This window comes from Syngnathus typhle, linkage group LG2 (genome assembly GCF_033458585.1).
Source record: "Syngnathus typhle isolate RoL2023-S1 ecotype Sweden linkage group LG2, RoL_Styp_1.0, whole genome shotgun sequence".
Classification (NCBI taxonomy): domain Eukaryota; kingdom Metazoa; phylum Chordata; class Actinopteri; order Syngnathiformes; family Syngnathidae; genus Syngnathus; species Syngnathus typhle.
Genome location: NC_083739.1, coordinates 16,040,714 through 16,059,757, shown reverse-complemented (window position 1 = coordinate 16,059,757; position 19,044 = coordinate 16,040,714). Strand labels below are relative to the sequence as shown.

Here is a 19,044-nt window from a genome sequence, read left to right as displayed (position 1 = left end):
CTGACTTGTCTGTCATTTAGACTCGAAATGTTGCACACTTTTGCCAAGGAGAGTTGTTAAGTAATGTGTATTCGAACAAGAACCGCGTATGAAAACAATTCAGTAAGGAAAAAAAAACACTATGTTTGTGTTGTGCAATCGTCAGTGTGCGCTCTGACAGGAAGTCGGCAGTAGATGTGGCCACACAATCACTCACTATCATGATGTTATTGGCGACTCCAATTTAAGTCCAAAACTGACCCTATCTCACACAGGATGTGATGAAAATGGCGTGCCCTCCTGGGCAGCCTGAACAATTTCTTTCCGTCACAAATCCAGTCTACCCAAAAGAGTCCTTAACTGGAAGCACTCTGGAAACAATGTGGAGCCATAAACAAAAGGCTGTTGTCGGTTGATGAACTCTTATGAACACTCATCATAAAATGGCAGGTCGTTGTGGAGTTACGTAACAGGGCGAGCAAGCAGCAGTTTTTATTACAGCACTTGCTTACTGTTCAAAGAGCTGAGCACGACTTGGTAACGCACGTTTCAAAAGTGAAATAATTCTGTTCCAAGCCCAGGAAGACAGGGGGGGCTGTTATGCAACTGGAATAATGAGGACCCGCTCGCTGCCTCAGCACATCTTTATGATCCAGGCTATTTATGGAAGACTGTATAAATGCTTAAGATATTACCTGCGTGCACCAACTCTTACACATGTCGTGCCTGCAAATATTCTTTAGTATTATTCAATAAATGCATTTGTGCAAATAAAGCCCCCCAAACAGAGGCCTCCAGTTGAGTAATCCCTCTATTTGTGGAAATAAGGTACGCTAAAAGGGTACTGGAATGAGAAGTTTATTTGTACACATAATTTGACAAGTGACTCCTCACTCTAGATTCACTTGTTTATTATTTTCACCACAGTGGCCTCCCGCTTGCAAAAGACCAGTGCGGAGCCTGAACTTAGGCTGTAAATCTTGTGAAATGAAGGATGAATTTATTCATCATCATGTGTTGTAACTGATCTTTTGCCAGTCTGCCAGTCTCATGAAGGCAAGTGGAGCAAGCAGATTGCTGCGCTGCGCACTTCCACATGATCACAGTTGAACGAAAAACAAGAGTGACTGTGCCAGTCAGTCACGCAAAACAACTTCATCCTTGAATTTTTCCGCCGAGCACACACTATTAGGAAAAAAAAGGAGAAAAGGCAACCAGACGATGTTACCAAACGATTTATGACTACAACAGTTTTCCTCTGTGCTTTTCAAAAGTTGAACATAGAGACAGAAGGATGGTCAAACATTCCGCTTTTAGAGACAGTCATCGGATCGGGGAAAAACTTCCACCTTGTGAAAGTTTGGAAGGCATTTTAGGCTCATGACAGCTGTTGTGTTGACGAATAGCTTAACCTCGCTGTTTTTTCAAAATAGCCCATAAACAAAACCTCAATTCAAAGCAAAATGAAGTCAAATTGTCACATTATAGCGATGCTCTTTGCATTTTGATGCTATCTTTGACAATATCCATCTAAAGACAACATACGTAAATACCTGGCCCACTCACTACTTTGTAGTGCGCTAAGCGCACCTATTGCATCACCTATTATCAACACCTATCCAGACGTTCAGGCACCATTGCTTAACACGTAAATGAGGACATGTTGAGCAAAAACACATGCATTTGTTCTCATGGGAAGAAAGAGGCTAATAAGCGCTGCATCCTCTCTGTGTGGGGAAAGAAGCTGAGGTCACGCCGAAATAGTTAATTAAAACAGCTTGTTGCCAAAACATGAGCTCATCATTCTCCAGCTTGTTTTGCCATTTGCCAAGTCCGAGCCTCTAACACTGGCCCCCTCATGCAAAGGCTGAAAACTTAAGGAAAGCTGAGAATGTCTTCATTTTTTTGGACTAACTGCAGTGGAGATGTTATTTGTCTTCCCTTTTTGTTTTGTTTTTTAAACAGGCTGAATTCATCCATCCATTTTCTCGACTGCTTTTTCTCATTAAGGTCATGGATAAGCTGCCACTTGTCCCAGCTGAATTTGTACAAGGAGCGGAGCACATCCTGGTCTGGTTGCCAGCCAATCGCAGGGCTCGTAGAAATAAACAAAGCAATCACACTCACATTCATTTCTATGGACAATTTAGAGTCTTCATTATCCTAAAATGCTTGTTTCGGAATGTGTGTTCCGTGGAAGCCCACACGTGTGCAAGGAGAGCATGCAAAGTGCACACAGGAAGGCCGGATTTGTACCCTGAGCCTCACAACTGAGAGTGATGTGCTAACTTTAAGTCACCAACCGTAATGCCTGGCTAAATTAAAATAAATCCCATTTTTCATGTTTTTCATTATTTATTAACTCAGGGTTCAGGGAAATTAGCAAAATCTGCAGTGCATGACGTATACAGTTTGTTTGGCGTTTTAGGAAATCAACAACAAACTATAATTGTATTCACCAATAATTTACGTACTTGAAAAGATGACGGTAAAGACTGCAGATGTGTAGAAAAAGCCTGCAGTGATTCAGAGCAGCTGATCAATTACCATACAAAAAGTATACAACATCTGTCTGTTTGTGTCGTGATTATTAAACACGGCAACATCAAGTTTGTCAAATGGTAAGATCAGCACCGAACCTGTAAAATATTCTTCGACTTCTTGTCAAACTAAATAACTTTTTGTTTAGCCTGTGCACACAGTATAAACAAAGCTACAAGGCTGCAAATATCTATGTTAGGATTGTTTTGTGTTCTACGGCGTCTTTGTGCCGTGTTGGTGACTCACACATCCTAGTCATCCTGAAGTCCAGTTGCTGCCCTCTGCTCCTCCCAAAAGACTGTTTCAAAAAGTCAAAAGTTCTATTAACATTGCTCACAGTGTTGCATAAAAGTGGAAGTCCAACTCAGCATCACATGGTCTCTGGTTAAAAGGTCACCGAAAGCCTCGCTGGCTGGTTGTTGATAGACACACAAGCCACAACATAAGGTACAATTGCTGCCTTTACGAAGATTGTTATGTTTATCTTTGATTGACATCGACAGAAAGATAGTAGCTGTTTATGGTTGTACAGTGCTGCCTTGAGATTTTTTTTTTTAGATACGAGTCGCCTAGCTGCTAAGTCATTACCTAAGCAAAAGACAAATTTTCTCAGACACATTTTCTGAAATAGGCAAACATCTATTCCTTGGTTGTGCTATTTCATGCTTGATGCCTGAGTAAGCACTCTAAGATTCGTATACAGATGTTCATTTTCCGAGTGTTTCCTTAAAATGCTGCGCTCTCGTACAATTTTGCATGCATTGTGAGCCATTTATCGGCAAAGCGTTGTTATTCTGATCGTTGAAGTGCAGTTTTCCTCCCCCACTTGAAAACCCACTCTTGATCCAGCTGCTGTCTGAGAACAAAGCATGCTTAGGAGGATGCGACAACTGCTCACCTTGGGCAACGCCACCTTGTAATTTGCACTCGTAATCATTTCCAGGCCGAAAAGGAGTTTACATGTCAGCGTGGACACTTTTTATACGCTGGGAAAGAGAAAGAAAACAACCAGTCGGACACGGACAGGATCTTACATTACTCTCGGAGTTTTAATGGAAACAACACGCCACTTAATAACAGTTTTTGTCCAGGCACGTGTTACATGCTGACTGCCTACTGTAATTCATTCCCATCTGTTTTGTAACTTAACAATATAAATTGCCCTTACTCGGTTTACCTCATTGAGTGAGAGGAAATCAAGGAAGAACATGTGTTCATCTGGAAAGAAGTTCACTCAGGTTCATTCCGGATGGATTTTTTTCCCCCAAAATTACGCTCAGTTTATGTTTACACAAGAACGACCTTGGAAAATAAGTGTGTACTAGTAGTGCTGAGTACATGCTGTGTGGACCGCAGTTTTTGCGTTGATGCTGCGTTTCCATGTGCATGTTGCGCATTCACCCACTTAGAAGACTGCACAATAAATTTTTCATTGCAATCGCAATTTTGGTTGCTGCAAATAAATGTAACCCATCAAGTTATTTTTCAACGAGTAGTCAGCCAACCACCAGGGGGGCGATCACATTGCTAAGGTATCAAAATAATAACTCTTGCCCTCTTGAATATGCCGAACAATGTTTGTGGGTGCCAACCGTCATTCAGTCGTTCAGTCCTGTCTTTTTAATTCTCAGTAGGCCTTTTTTCCCCTCAACCCTCCCAGCACGAGATACACTCTGACCTTTGCCATCAAAGCATGAAGCTGTTTTTAGGACACTATTTAGCAACATGCCTGCGCTTTGACTGTTATTGACCCGACCCTACTCCAAACTGGACCCACTGACCCACTGACCAGAAAGCGCAAATACATTGATCCCCCCCCCCCCATACTCACTATATCGCAATGTGTTTGTTTTCATCGTAAGCACGTGAATGTAGTATGTTAGGAGGGCTTAGGCTATATGGCTTGAATAAAAATGAACACGACTTCTGTTTTCAGAGTTTACATGTGAGTTTTTAGAAACTATGAGCCTCATTTTCCTATGTTTGTACCTTGAGAATCCAAAAGAGCATTGACAACCAACTCACCACTGCGCACAAATTTTTTCCCCTCATTTTCAGTTAAAAATGCTTTCATACCCTGAGCCCTGTGGGGAAAAATAGTCATTCCAAATTCCAAACTAATAAGCGTATACAGAGCCGTGTTTGTGCTGCCTTCTCGCTGAATAGTTTACTTATCTGCCGCATGTGTCACAGGAGCGGCCGGGGGGCTTCAAAACAAGTCATGTGGTGCCCTCAAGAACTCTTAATGTTTAAACAAGCCAAGATTATTTACTTGCCCCACATTGAAGTATGGGAATGTCAAGATGCTCATTTCTAACAATTGTGGAGAAAATAGAAAATAGATTCAACGTGAAACAGGCTTGTGTGTACAATATCAACGTCGTTATCTTCCAAATCGAATTGGCATATTTAAGCATTGGATGTTTGATCTTGTCACCATTGGGTGACCAAGATGAGGCCTGTCTGGGCATGAGGGAAATATGAGAGGTAACATGAGGGTTGTTGCACTCGTGGAATGTGTGTATGTGTGTGTGTGTGCCAAGTATGGTACAAGAGCGTGATGTTCTCGATCTGCAGTGACCTCATCCTCCTTGTTTAGTGGCCGTCTCCAGATGAAGGCTAAGAGAATCTAATTGGATCCTGGAGTGTTTGGCCTAAGCAGTGAGCACTCTGTGTAACCTTTTTAATCCACCTGCCGCTTCCTTTTGTGGCTTCCAGCCAAGGTGAGCGCTCTCGTGATGGTACGTTCCCACCGCCGCAGAGGCTGGCCAGAGCGCTCATGAGCTCTCTTTATGTTGAGAGGGTTGTTCCCAGGCACTGAGATCGTGTAGCATGCAAATGAGGTGAGAGTGTTGGGATAAAAAGTGAGAATCCGGCCAACATAAACAGAAGAAGAGTTAGAGTGGCAGGGTGGTCAACACTTTAGGAATGAGATAGTTACTTGTGTTAAAACCTTTTGACTTTGATAACCAGATTTCCGATAGACGGTTAGAATCAAAGGAATAAGATATTGTAAATCCATCAGATTATGTTTCAGGAAGCCATGTTGATCTTTTGAGTTCACACTATGCATTATAAGGTGGCCGAAAAGGCAGGCTGTTGTTAATAGTGTGCCATTTTTATTATATGGAGTGGATCAAAAGATCACTTTCAAGTTCTGGCACTGGTTGTAACAGGCTTAGTTATAAAAGCCCAAATTGATTTTGAACACATATTTTAAAAAAAAAGGAGAAAATGTTGGACAGCTACTTACTGACTGAATCCTTCTTATTCAAGATTGTGCGGTGGCTGCATGATATGCTGATTGCTGCTACGCCCCCGCTGAAGGAAAGAAGAAAAAAGATATCAAATCTGTGGAGGATTAGATGCGATATTCTGGCGACGTGCATGCTCTGAAGAGAGTCTCATGTTGCTACATAATTGATAGCACATAAGAACAAAAGGGCTTTATATGCGCTTTGTGTCTCTTTGCTAAACTATTGCGCTCCACATCAGCACATGCCATTCTAAAAAAATATATATAAATTTTTTGGTAGTTTATTTGTGGTTTTCAGCTTGTCATCGCAATAAGTGACACACAATAAGATTTGTTTCTTATAATTTTTATGGCAGATGTCTTTCCAGAAATGAGCCACCATTTTTTTGGTACATTATAAAATGTTTGGTTTTGGGGCATATCGTTGATCTGTTTGGCTATGCTCTTGTCGTTTACCCCAATGATATTTTGTAGCCATGAAGTATTGACTTGCTATGGAATTGCCTCTCCACTAAAGTAGCTATCAATATGTTTTGCTCCACAAAGTAAAAGAAGAGTGGCGGCAAGGAATTTTTGGAAGGAATACTCAGTTATTCCCTTTAGAAGCTGGTGTCAGAATCTGTTGACCCAGCTGAAATATTTACTGGGCGGTCCACGTCCACTGGTTTATTTTTTACCCTGGAGCTGCCAGTCTGCGGAATCCGAGTGGAAGTCCGCTCCCTTCCACAGCCTCCCGAAGATGACGCACCAATTCCCGCGTGTGTTTGCCTTTTAGGCCGCGTGTGTGTGTGTATGCGTGTGTGTGCGTGCGTGTGTGTCGGCATCGAAGCATGTCGTGTGTGTGTTTAGTGTGTTCACTGTGCATCACTGGAAGGCTGGCCTAGTGCACCCCACCCTGGTGCACCCTTTCAAATAAGTTCACGTTTGTACAGCGAGAGCCAACACGTGCTACAAATAAATGACGTATGGCGATGCAAACAAGTGCCTTTATGGATGATTTCCCTTTTGGCTTCACATGATCATCCAACCCTTTTCAAGCTGGTGTTCCTCCAACCATGGTTTGGAATGACAGGATATCCTACTTTATACTGTGGATGTTATCACCTTTCCCTTTAACTGGCTCGCTTACTGACATGCACTTTTCATTCCTGTTAAATAATCTCTTCACTTGTTATTTGGAAGTACCATGAATGATGCAGCATCTTTGAACTCAATGCACCTCAGTACATGAATCGCTCACCTATTATTGTGTGCAAACGTTTATAGCGATAAACAAGTGGATGAATCTCATTATATTTTTGGGTATCACAGAGCATGTCTGAGTCCCGTTTTGTTTGCAAGTCATCAATTAACCACCAGGATCGAAATAACATTAGGCCACAGCAAATGTCAGAGTTTAAAAGGCAAGTAACCTCACCATAACGTCATATGATTTTGGCCTTTTTGAATTCTCTGTAAATCCCTCTGCTTCCGCTGTCATTTTGATTCACCGCAAGTCGATTGTGTATAGGTTATTGATCGGCACATTTTCCTGACATGAGGCGCGCACTGACACGGACGGTATAGCCAGTCTGCTGGCATGGTATGAGTGCACTCCATTTGACTGTTTCATTCTTACTATCACCATTATGACATTCCTGGTTAGTGCCAATGTGTGAGGCATGAATGCCAAGAAAAAGAGTAGGCAGGATGACCTATGACAAATTCTTGAAAGCTCCCGTGACTGAGCAAACAAAAGTTTCCTGTCCACTCTCTCAACTGCTTTTCCTGGTTTTCGACAAGAGTGGGTGGAGCCTGCCTGCCTGCCTGCCTGCCTGCCTGTGTAGGAGGAAAAGAGAATCTCATCCTTAAGAAGCAGAAGGACAAGCAGGTTGGCGCTCACACCACCTGCACGGCCACCGCGCTTGCTTGGAGCGGCGTCCTTTTCATCAGCTGCCTGCGACTCTTTGGGAAGCCAAAGTAGCTTTCGGGCGTCTTCCCCGAGAGTTTGGAACTTTGTGGCTGAACCGTTGACATCCTGTAAGTAAACATTAGCTTGTGTCCTGTTTGGAAACTGGCTGGTGTGTACATATGGGTTGTGGGTGTGTACACTTAAACAAGGACGAGGGTCCACTGTTTTGGTTGGTCGGGTGTCACGTGAGTAAAAAAAAAAAATCCTTAATCCTGCAGTAAAAGAGGCAGCTGTTCCTGTGTTGGACAGCCAGTCTAAAAATATGATTGAAACATCTCTGCTCTATTTTAATTCCCTCTCAGCTGTGACACTTGAACACGGTGAGCTGCTTAAAAGGCATCTGATGTTTCAAATACCACCTGAGGCTGTTGGTAAAGTAAACAGTAACAGATTCTTTTAAGACTTCTACTCAGGCTCCAACAAGTTGGAGAAAAATATTTAATATAATCAAATTGGTTACAAAACGACTGCATATGGTTTCTTGGTCAGAGCAGCCCTCGTAACGACAATGTGGTTGCCATAAAGATGAGTTTTGACAGCCCTGCTTTACAGCTTGAGAAGAATGTACGCTTTGTGCCAAGAAATGACAGCAGTATAATAGATGGCATCAAAATTTGCTCAGCATTGATCACAAATATCAAATAAGCCAATAAAGAAGGCAAACAAAAAAAAGAGAACAAATACTTCCCTTTAACTCCTGTGGTTAGCTACCACACTGGTAGTGCCGTGTGTTGACTAGTTTGTATTCTCGACGTAAAGTTGAAACAAGTATTTCAGTGTCACTCAACCTCCTGCTACACAACAAATGATCATCGATGTCTTCATTGTATATTCATTGATTTTAAAATGAGTTATGGTATGCATATTTATTAGTGTTTGTCCAGATTATGTTTGAAGAGTACAATTTCGGGTTTAATCCAGAGAAACGGGTTTTTACGATTTTTCTCTGTGCAGCCATTTTGTAATATTACCCCTGCAAGAGGGGTTACTATACAAAACAAAAACATGTTCATTCACCTTATGATGATTAACCTTTTGCCATCGTGATGATGTGGATTTCCCCATGTACAACTTTTACAACATCAGGCAGTGACACTGAGCTGAATAAGAGCAGCGGTGAGTCAATTGAAAGCTACAGATATGTACATGGGGTGAGGGGGGGGTTTAACTGAGGCAACACAGATTTGTGACAGGGCTATATCCCCCCCTCCGGTTTGGCCAATATGTGCCTAAGTCTGATGCTACCTTTGCTGTCCTCTTCTACCACCTGCTCCCCGACACTGAAAAATAGGGGTGCTGGGAGGCAGGCATGCAAGAAAAATGAGATCAGACCTGCAACCCCTGGGTGGAATTCAATTGTGCGCGAGGCCACAGACGGCGGTCGTGTGGAGACGAGGGGGTTAAGAGAACAGTGGTGAATGGAGGAGATGGGGCGGGCATCAGGGGAACCATCTAAAGTTGTAATAACGGACTGCTCATGGTTCACCGCCCGCTCTTGCAGTTGACTAAATCCTTGTGCAAAACAGTTGCATAACTGTGTATTCCAGACACTGCACAGTCATGCATGTAGCTGATGTTCTCCACCCAGCCACGCACGGAGGGAGTTGATATCTTCAAAAGACTCTTGCTTTCCAGTTGGCCTTTCTGTCTTCATCAGCTGCACCGGCAGATCCCTAAATCAGCCCTAAAAGGGAGTGGTTGATAACCTTTTGAACTCTCCCGTCAAGCTCTTGATTGACTTGAAACGGTGCTGTTATACTGCGCTAGTGTTGCATTCTTATAAGCTAATCAAAGTATCTCCTGATTTTCTAATACGTGTAGATTGTGAGTCAGTCAGTGGTGTTGTCGCAAACTCTAACGTAATGTAACTTTGTATGCGTCACAGGAAAAGTTCAGCATCCGTTCAAACAAGCAGAAAAGCCACTGCCTCTTTAAAAGGAGAGTTGTGGTTTTATGATGTGCTTGCTCTATTGCTAAGGCAGGGTGTGTTGCAATACTAATGTCGCCTTGCTACAAATCGTTTAAGTCTAGCTCAGGGCAGTCCTCGATTTACGATGGTCCCAACACACGACATTGGAAGTGATTTTCATACAAAATATTTACGCTTGTGATTCTAACATTTCAAGGTTACTTCTGGTGCGAAATAAACTACCTTAGGATAGAACATCCTGTGCTGCAATACATGTTCGTCTCAGTGTTCAATGGTGAAGCTCTTTTTAAATATTCATTTATTATTTGTTTTGTTAGTTTTATTTTAAGTTAGGTTAGGTACGATAAGGACCAATCCCGAAGGAAGTTTTGAATTTTTCTGACATCTTAGGTGGGAAAAAAATTCCCCTAGAAGCATTTCTTCCCACAATTTCCCCTCTTGTCGCAAGTTCTGAAAGTTCTGTTGGTCTGTTCACAATCTGCGAGCAATGTCCAGTAGGATCACGGCCGCTGTGATACGACGGACGAGACGTCCTGCGTCACAGAACACACACGTGCACGTGAATGCACTTTGCTCATGTCTGGCAATGTTTGTTTGACATGGCTGGATGGTGTTTCACTTTTTCAACTCTTCTTCTTTCGCTGTGTAGCTACACTTGAAGGAGAAAAGTATGTGAACCCTTTGGAATTTCTCACATTTCTGTATAAATTGGTTGTCAAATGTAGTCTGATCTTTATCTAAATGACAACTGTAAATTATCTTGATAAACATTTTTTTTCATTCATGATAACAAGTTGTCCAAGCCCTGAGATAGCAAAGCCCACCCATACAATGAAGCTCCCCCCTCCCTCCATCCACCATGCTTTACAGTTTGGATAAGATTCACATGTTGCTTTGCTGTGCCATTTGTGTGTTCCTCCCAAACAATTCAACTTTGGTTTGGTCTATTCAGTTTATTTTATCAGTAGTGCATCCAAGTGTTCTTTAGCAAACTTCAAACGTGCAGCAATGCTTTTCTTAGACAGCAACGGCTTTCTCTGGGGTGGTCTCCCATGAACCCCATCCTTATTTAATGTTTTACGTATGGTGAATTTGTCAACAAAGATTTCTGTTCACTCCGGGGTTCTTTTGTTATTACATTGAGGATTCTGCACTGCGCTCTCAAAGTCAATTTTACGAGACGATCGTTCGCAGTGGAGTTCATTCCCCCCCCCCCCTTTGTAGACAATTTGCTTAACCTTGAACTAATGAACATCAAATGATACTTTTGTAACCTCTTCCATTTTCATACAAGTTTCTATTTTATGTCCCTGAGATACTGTGGCATGACCTCAAGAGAGCTATTCCCAGCAGACATCCCAAGAATCTGGCTGAACTGTAAGAGGAATGGCCCAAAATTCATCCTGATCGTTACACACATTTGATGTAACAATTACGGGAAACGTTTTGGTTGAGGTTTCTACTAAATAAGTTGAGACTAGTTATTAAATCCAAGACTTCACCCCCCAAGTGACAGTTTTTCCCCAATAAAAATGACGAAAACATGATTGCATTAGTTACAGCAGACTGTTTATTTTGATAACCAAACTATTTGTTATGACCAACGTATGCAGAAATTTAAGAAATCCCTAAGTGTTTTCATGTTTCCTTCCACTGTACTTCTTCAGCCGCACTGAAAGTAGTGAGAAAATATAAAGTGGAAAATTGCTTCCAGCCCAAAGGTTTGCCTTTAATTATTCCTATGCGAGCTGTGCTGCTCATGGATTCCCCTCTGCTGAAGCTTTCTCTTCACACTATGTACATGTCTGGTCATCATAAATCATATTCTTACACATTAATATTATGGTCAGAAAGAACAGCGTGGTTCATCTTCATTGTATGACGATGCAATCACGCAAGTTTCCTTAATTGAATTTCATTCCTCAGTTGTAGACTGCGGTGGGTTCTTGAGTTGCGTTTGTCTTCTTTGGAGGCATCCTCAAGCGGAGGGTTGGTTTTGTTTTCTTGGCTCTTCATAGCTCAAACACTGGGACCTTTGTACCTCCAGAAATCTCATTCAGGAAGTTGGGTTGATTACTTTGAAGAATTACAGTATTCGCCTCAGCTTTACACGCTTGCATGTGCTGTGTATGAGATGGTCACATGAAGAGTGAGGTTCCAATATGTCTAGCCTGACAAGTCTTGCTGGAGCCATCTTGTGTGTGCCCCCAACCCCCCCACCTCGCCCCTGGCCATATAGTCAACAGACGGCCCCTATTCAAATGATTTAAAGGGGGAATACGTTGCACCTTCATTCATTTCCAGCTGCCCAACCCAAAACGATGAGCCAATGAATGACAATAGCTGCTTTTCTCACTACAATGTGACAATATTTGTTGGCTTCTCTGGGTAAGATGTTCTATGCGTGTGTGTATTTTGTGTTTTTACTGGCCCTTTTTTTTTTTTTTACCCTCATCAGAGCCATAAATTTGTTTTTTGTGCGCAAGATGAGTTGTTTTGTGTTCACTGCAGCATTACAGCATTCAGTTGAACCGTGTTTCTTGGATATTTAAAAAAAAAATCTATCAAATTTGAAATACTCTTGAAATGCTGAAGAAAGAGACCCTGAATACAAGCAGTCGGCTGGTATCATTTCTTTACAAAGGGACGTCACTATCTACTGCCATTTCCTGCATATTCATTTCACACGTACATGTTAATTGGGATTGTTTTAATGCTGCTTATCTGCGAACCACTTTTACTCACTACTTGGCTAGCCAGGTCTTTATTGGCAGCCTGAATTGATTTGTTTACAATACCACATGTTGTAGACAAGCATTGACGAGGACTGTTGATGACAAAGCAACGTAGGCTCTGTATTGACACTGAATTACTACGTCTGGTAAATGTGTACCATTCCTACAACGTAAGAAACGTCTTTCTTTGGAGCATCAAAAGATGCTAAAATGGGCTGGATAGTTTTTTTAAGGTTAATGACAAGGTTGCAGCTGACTAAACCTTAGGTGTCTAAGGTTTCAATGATGGCACATTTGTTTGGTTTAGTCCCTCTCCAGAGTGAATTTCTATGGACTGAATCATACCCTAATAATATGTAGAGTTCTCATCTCAAGTTTAACATGACCATGTAAGGTACAGGACTAGTGAAGGTTTCCTTTTCCTGAATTCTTTGTAGAATTTTAGCAGCCCAACTTACCCGGAGGAATTGATACCGAATGTTAACATTCAACAAACAGGTGTCAAAGATAATTCTGTATGTTACCACTTGACTCGCCAGACTTGAAGCTTCACTTAGAGTTGAACTTCCAAAGTTACATCATCTCAATGTTGTAAAGTTCTGAATTTGACTGAAACATCTGTGACTCTTAAAGTTGCGCAAACTGTACCGTCATCTCTAGCAGTACTCATACGAGAAAGACTCAAGAGTTAAGAAATTAGGTTCCAGGTCAATATGTAATTCGGAAGAGAAAACTGCAATCATCACAAAGGCGGCAACATAAAGCCAAAAGACAGAGACAGCTTTGTTCATCGCCTCCTTGTCAGATCTCTACCGGAATTTTCTATTTCGCTGCTGTTTGCTGTCAAGCTATCTCACTATCAGCCATGGCCAACGCTAGCTACTCCTCGACCGTGGCGCCTTAGAAGGACCAGGCATTTTCATTACAGAAAGGTGAACAAGGGCTTGATTCATGTTACATAATAAACTCGGTCTGATCTACTGATCTCCTCCTCCTGAACAGATGGAGTGTGGATTTAAAAGCAAGGTGTGTGCACGTAAGCCCTTTGAATGGCCCAACTGCAATTCTGTCAACTCCTTGGTGTGCCCATCAATTACATGCGTATTTGTTAGTAGCTGAATGGTGGCACACTTGTGACTCCTGCTTCTTAAGGAATAGTTGAGAATATTCAATTTCAAGATCAAATCTTCCTTGGCTTCATGCAAATTGGTCCGTGTGCGTCTGCTGTCAAGCTTGCTGTTGCTCTTTCTGGTGCTGCTGATCTGGATCTGGATCTGAGCTGATGAAGTGAGAGGTAGGGGAGAAAACAGTCACGTGCCGAGCAAGACCGCTATAAAAAGACTAATTAAAACATGTGCCGATTGATATTGTGGAAGTGAGAGAAAGGGGGAAGTCAAGAGGATGATGTAACCCAGAGTTGCGTGATGTGGTGTTGGAACGACTTTTATGGAAAAATACATTTTAACAGAAGCAGGCAGAAACTTTCACCACTGGTAATAGTCGCTCGCTAAAAAGTAAAAATAAAAAAATTGTGACACAATCCTCTGTTGTGAGGACAAGAGGCCAAGAAAGGGAGTTACTGTACACACAATTTTAATGCAAGTCGTAAAAAGCTTTTTGCAGCTGTTATGGCCGTTGGACCCCCCCCACCCCCCCCCCCTACACACACACACACACACACACACACACACACGCACACACACACACACACGCACATGCACGCACACTTACTTTCTCTCTTTCAAAGAATTTTCATTTGAATGAAATCCCTCCCTCAGTACACTGTTGTTCTCACATGGGGCGAGGGGTCTGATTGGTCAGGATGCCTTACGAGGTAAACCAATGAATGCGTAGTTCTGCCCCTAACTCCACCCCCTGAGGGACGCTGAGGTCCAAGGCCCGGCATGTGATTGGAGGGCTGTAGGAACCAGACGTGGTATTAAGTGCCGTCCTGTCTGCTCCACTTCAGTACTGAGGAGAGTCCCGACTGGCTGCCAGAGTGTGTGAGTGTGTGAAAGAGAGAGAGAGAGAGTGAGTGTGTGTGTGCGTGCATGCCAGGATGAGACTTCCATAGGCATTTGATTTGGACTTATTTTCACACTCCGCAGGACTGGAGTTTGCTTCAGATCACATCTGGACACGTTGACTTGGGGATGTTGTTGTTTGCCGGCTGATCCGCCTCAGCTGATCTCTGCTTGAAGAGTCTGACCAGTGACCCTGATAGACGGCTTAAACCCCCCCCCCCCCCATTTGGGTCACCGCCGAACCTGACAGCGGTGTCCTTGCCGGACCCGATGTGGAATTTGACCCCGACTGACCCCGACCTCGGAGAAGCCATACACTGAGGCCGGACTGGGGGAAAGAAGGGTAAACGAGAACGAGGAGTGAGAATATCAGCATAGAGAGTGGTAAGCATGTTAAAGGGGCTTGGAGGGGGGAAGGGGAGCGTTGCGAGACAAGACAAAAGTACAAAAGAGTGATTTTCAAGCTGAGGGAGAACATGTAGGAGCTTCATTGTCCATTAAAGTCTCACTTTTGTTTAATGACCCCTTGTGTTTGTTGTAACAAGAATTGGTAATCATCAAGTCACACCAAAGCCTAACTTTTTTTTTTTTTACCTGATGTACACATGCTTTCAATCTCAAGGGCAGAATTTGGTTCTGTTTTTCGTAAAAAGCAGAAAGTAGTACATGGTAAAATTGGGCGGCAAGAGTGCTTAGCATGTGTGCTTCACAGTTGTGAGGTTCAGGATCAAATATCAGCCAGTGTGTGGAGTTTGCATGTTCTCTGCCTGGGTTTACTCCAAGTACTCTGTCCGGGTTCCTCCTACACATTCCCAAACTTGCTGTTGGGGTTGCATGTTCGACTAGGCTTGAGAGTGTGAATGTTTACTTGTCAATATGTGCCCCTGGGCTGGCAACCAGTATACAATGTGGCCCACTCCTGACTCCAAAACTTAAGGCTGTAGCGCACCTGATGACAAGCGCTGTTGAAAAGGGATGCTTGGTATTGCCACTATTTACATCTGTTGTTGCTGACCACAGCAAGGAGGCAAATGAGGGCTAGAAAACAGAGCGCTTCAGCAAAGTTCAAGCTGTCCAGCAACAGAGTAGGCACAGTACCGTAGAATGAGTATAATATGTAATACATTTTGAAAAGAAGCTTTTTAATGTGGGTAATACAGTGAGACCTTCTCGTGATGCTCAACAATTTCACGACTACAGCTTGTGACTACAGTCAAATCTTCTTGCTGTTTCTCAGCTTCGCCAGTATGCCAGTGGAGACCCTGCGGCCCTCTGACGGTCGCCTGGCCGGGGCCCCCTTCACCTCCGCCATGCCCTTCAGGATCCTCACCAAGGGGCCCGACTACTTTCGGCGCCAGGCTGAGCCGGCTACCCGCAAGCTGAGCGCCGTGGAGCGTCTGGAGGCGGACAAGGCCAAGTACGTTAAAAGCCAGCAGGTGGCGCTGACGCGGCAGGCGCCGGTCAAGCCGCCAATCATCCGCAAGCCCCTTGTCCCCCCGGCTATGATTCTGCAGTGCCATATGGGCACTCCCCCTGCCCGGAAAAGTCCACGCTGCCCCACTAGCATGGACAGCGGTGGCGTGAGGGAAAGACCGGGAGGGAGACGAGGACCGCCTCTCAATTTGGATATTTTAAACAATCTCATCAACGACGTATGTGACAGCCCACTGCCCTCCTCGCAGTCGTCGTCGTCCACCTCCCCCTCATCCTCGTCCCCTTCCTCGGGCACCAAGAGCATCGGCAGCAGCTTGTCAGCGGAGCACGATAAGAACAGCCGACTCCTGAACGGTCTGAAACCGCGGAGCGCCGCCGCCAACTCGACCACCTCGTCCTCCACGTCTTCCCCGCTCAACCCCAGCCATCGACCTCCCCCTGTCCCGGCACGGGCGCCCCGCATCCTCGTCCCATCGGCCTACGTCCCTCCAAATACGGTCACGGTACGCAGGGTAGACGTTCGACCACATGCAGAAATGAGGAAACCCCAGAGGCCCACATTCAGGCCCCGACAAATTGCCCAAGGTCAAGTCACGCACACCCAGGTCTCCCCGCCACCTCCGCCAGCACCCAAGAACCCACCTCAATCAAAAGCCACCACGCCGTCACCCCCTTCTTACCTGCCGCCCAGTCCCATGCTGGTCCGTGCAGGTATGATGCCGCCTGCCTCGCCCGCTTTCACCCGCCTGTCCAACGCCAGCTCCAAGGGCTCCGCCCGCAAGCACCCGTCACTGCACCGCTCCAAGTCCGACCTGAGCGACCGCTATTCCCGGGCCACAGCTGACCTAGAGCGCTTTTTCAACTACTGCGGGTTGGATCCCGACGAGGTGGAGGGCCTGGGCGGAGTGGAGCGCTTCACAAGGGCCAACTCAGACATTGTGTCCATCTCCAAGCTCCGCAGCGTCAGCACGCCCAGCTCAGACTGCGGGGACGAGGCCGACAGAGGCCGGGAGGACTGCGAGGACGATGAGAACGGGCCCGTCGGAGGCAACGAGCGCGTCCCCTACGGCATCTCCGTCATCGAGAGGAACGCTCGAGTCATTAAGTGGCTCTACGGCATCCGACAGGCACGAGACACTAACAGTGCTGTTTCGAACGTGTAGACTAAAACCCCACTTTTTGTTGTATTTATACGAAGAAGGGAAGTCAGTCGTTTCATCGTTTGTGGCCTTAAGTCTGACATTTTCATGTCCTTCCAACGGAGACTTAGTTTTACATTTGAAGACTTTTGAGGAAGTTGTAACAGGCCCTTCCTTTTTCACTTGAACAATGTTACGTTGTATCTGTGTGTTAGCAATAATAGACTGACAAGGGTGGTTCCTCATACAAAGCAACGGTACTGGCTCTGTGTCAATCTGCGTCTGAGCGTCGCAGAGAACCTCGCTAATGCTGTGAAAGTCACAAAAAAAAAAGCTTCCATCAACAACATATTGTATTTTTCAAAGTCACCTTTGGCTGCAAGACTGTTCTTCTACTCGTTTTCGTTGGCATGCAAGTGTATTTCTGTACATTTGGCACTTTTTGTCACAAAGCACGCATGTGCTGTGTACTTCGTTGCACCGACACTCATGTTTCAAGTCAGTAAACATCAAGATACTAGCAGCTTTCATTTGTGAGTGTGTGTGTGTCCGCTCATTTTTTGGGATTAGGCTGCGGGATGAATCGTGTTTACCTCGCATGTCCCACCACAAAGCTGCTAAAATGAATAACAAGTAGCATGAAAAGAAACAACAGATTTTCATTTTCGCACTCAAAACGGTTTGATCAGGGATGGGCTACAGAACATTTTATGAACAGAACGCTTTTTATGCGGCGTGACATGCAATTGAAAAACAAACAAAACCTCAGAGGAACTGTTGTAAAAAAGCCCTGCATCATTTAAGCCACAAATGTTGATAATACTGTCACATACAAGAAACAAATCCCCCTTTTTTTTTTTTCCATAATCCCTCAGAGGACTTGAACTCACCCATGTTAACGTTTTACTAAAGAATTCAGTCATGGATTTAAAAGAAGTGTCTCAGGAAATGTTTGGCTTACTAACACAAATGGACCAATATTTATTTGGAGAATCTATTTTAATGTAGTCAACACTTGAATTCAATCTGAAGTGCAATCTATTCAAAGTCCCCCCCCCCCGCAATTATGTTGGATGAAATGAAGACACACCCACGCACGCGTACAAATACACCGTGTGTGTGAACATGATAAAAATCTCAGTGTGAATACATCTACATAATCTTACTGCAAAGGTTTTTTGTTCTTTTCCCAGGACATTCCTCCTTTAAGATGTCACGTGTCACGGGTTTGACAGTAGCTTCGAAATACGGATGCACAAAGAGATCCGAAAGGCTTTAAAATGGTGTCTTTGAATTTATGATTAAAACACAGCTCAAGATAATTCTTGTTGTCTGTTGACTTTTTAACTTGTTTTTTTTTCCCCATGATAATTCTGTTTCTGGGTTTGAATCTTAGTTTTGGTCTCCCTGTAGGAATTTGCATGTTCTTCCGTGCTTACGAGAGTTGGCTCCCGGGACGCTTTGAGGCTCCTCATTTACAGTCGATTGCCAAATTGTTAAAGACAAAATTGTTATGATCACCATAATTATCTTTGTTTGTGTGTTTTACCTCCACTATTGAGGACCAAGCAGGTTTTCACTTTTGTTTACAAAATACAACAACAAATTATTCTTGCCAAAATGTTTTGGTTGTTGGGTCATGGGCTCCGGAAGAACAGTACACATTTTGGTGCACGTGCGTGTACAAGCTCTGTTTTCACACACGCTTCCCAATACATGGAATTGGCCTCCCCCCATCTTAAGCGGTCTACCGAATAGCTTGTGGAAAGTCACACTGGCTTTCCACCATGACATCATGGCACACACATGATCCCAACGTGTGGTTTTGATCTACAGCTTTCATGACATGCTATGTCTGATCATGCGGCTGCTGTGGAGCGCCGTGATTCCATCTGCAGTCTCACTTTGGGCATTGGGACAGTGTTTTTTTTTTCTCACCTTATTATTACCTCCTCCAAGGGGGTAATCTTTTTGTCCATGTGTGGCAGGAGGGTAGCAATTCAAATCTTGAACAATATTTTTCATCAAAATGGAAGGCAATTTAGAGTCACCAAC

General features: G+C 43.9%; 1 protein-coding gene across 2 annotated transcripts; it reads left to right on the top strand.

The window, feature by feature from the left end:
- Positions 1–7,603: 7,603 nt before the first annotated feature.
- Positions 7,604–18,311, top strand: wu:fa11c10 (protein FAM110A). Of its 2 annotated transcripts, none has more exons than XM_061272856.1 (2): positions 7,604–7,795; positions 15,654–18,311. In XM_061272856.1, exon 2 carries the CDS (start codon positions 15,664–15,666, stop codon positions 17,011–17,013), a length of 1,350 nt encoding a protein of 449 aa, XP_061128840.1. In that variant the 5' UTR covers positions 7,604–7,795; positions 15,654–15,663; the 3' UTR covers positions 17,014–18,311. The 2 variants fall into 2 exon arrangements, with proteins under 2 accessions (XP_061128840.1, XP_061128839.1); XM_061272855.1 differs by lacking the exon at positions 7,604–7,795 and adding an exon at positions 14,121–14,800.
- Positions 18,312–19,044: the final 733 nt, after the last annotated feature.

Bases quoted from the DNA above. Each gene is read 5' to 3' on its own strand.
- wu:fa11c10 (XM_061272856.1), top strand. From the start codon at position 15,664: ATGCCAGTGGAGACCCTGCGGCCCTCTGACGGTCGCCTGGCCGGGGCC.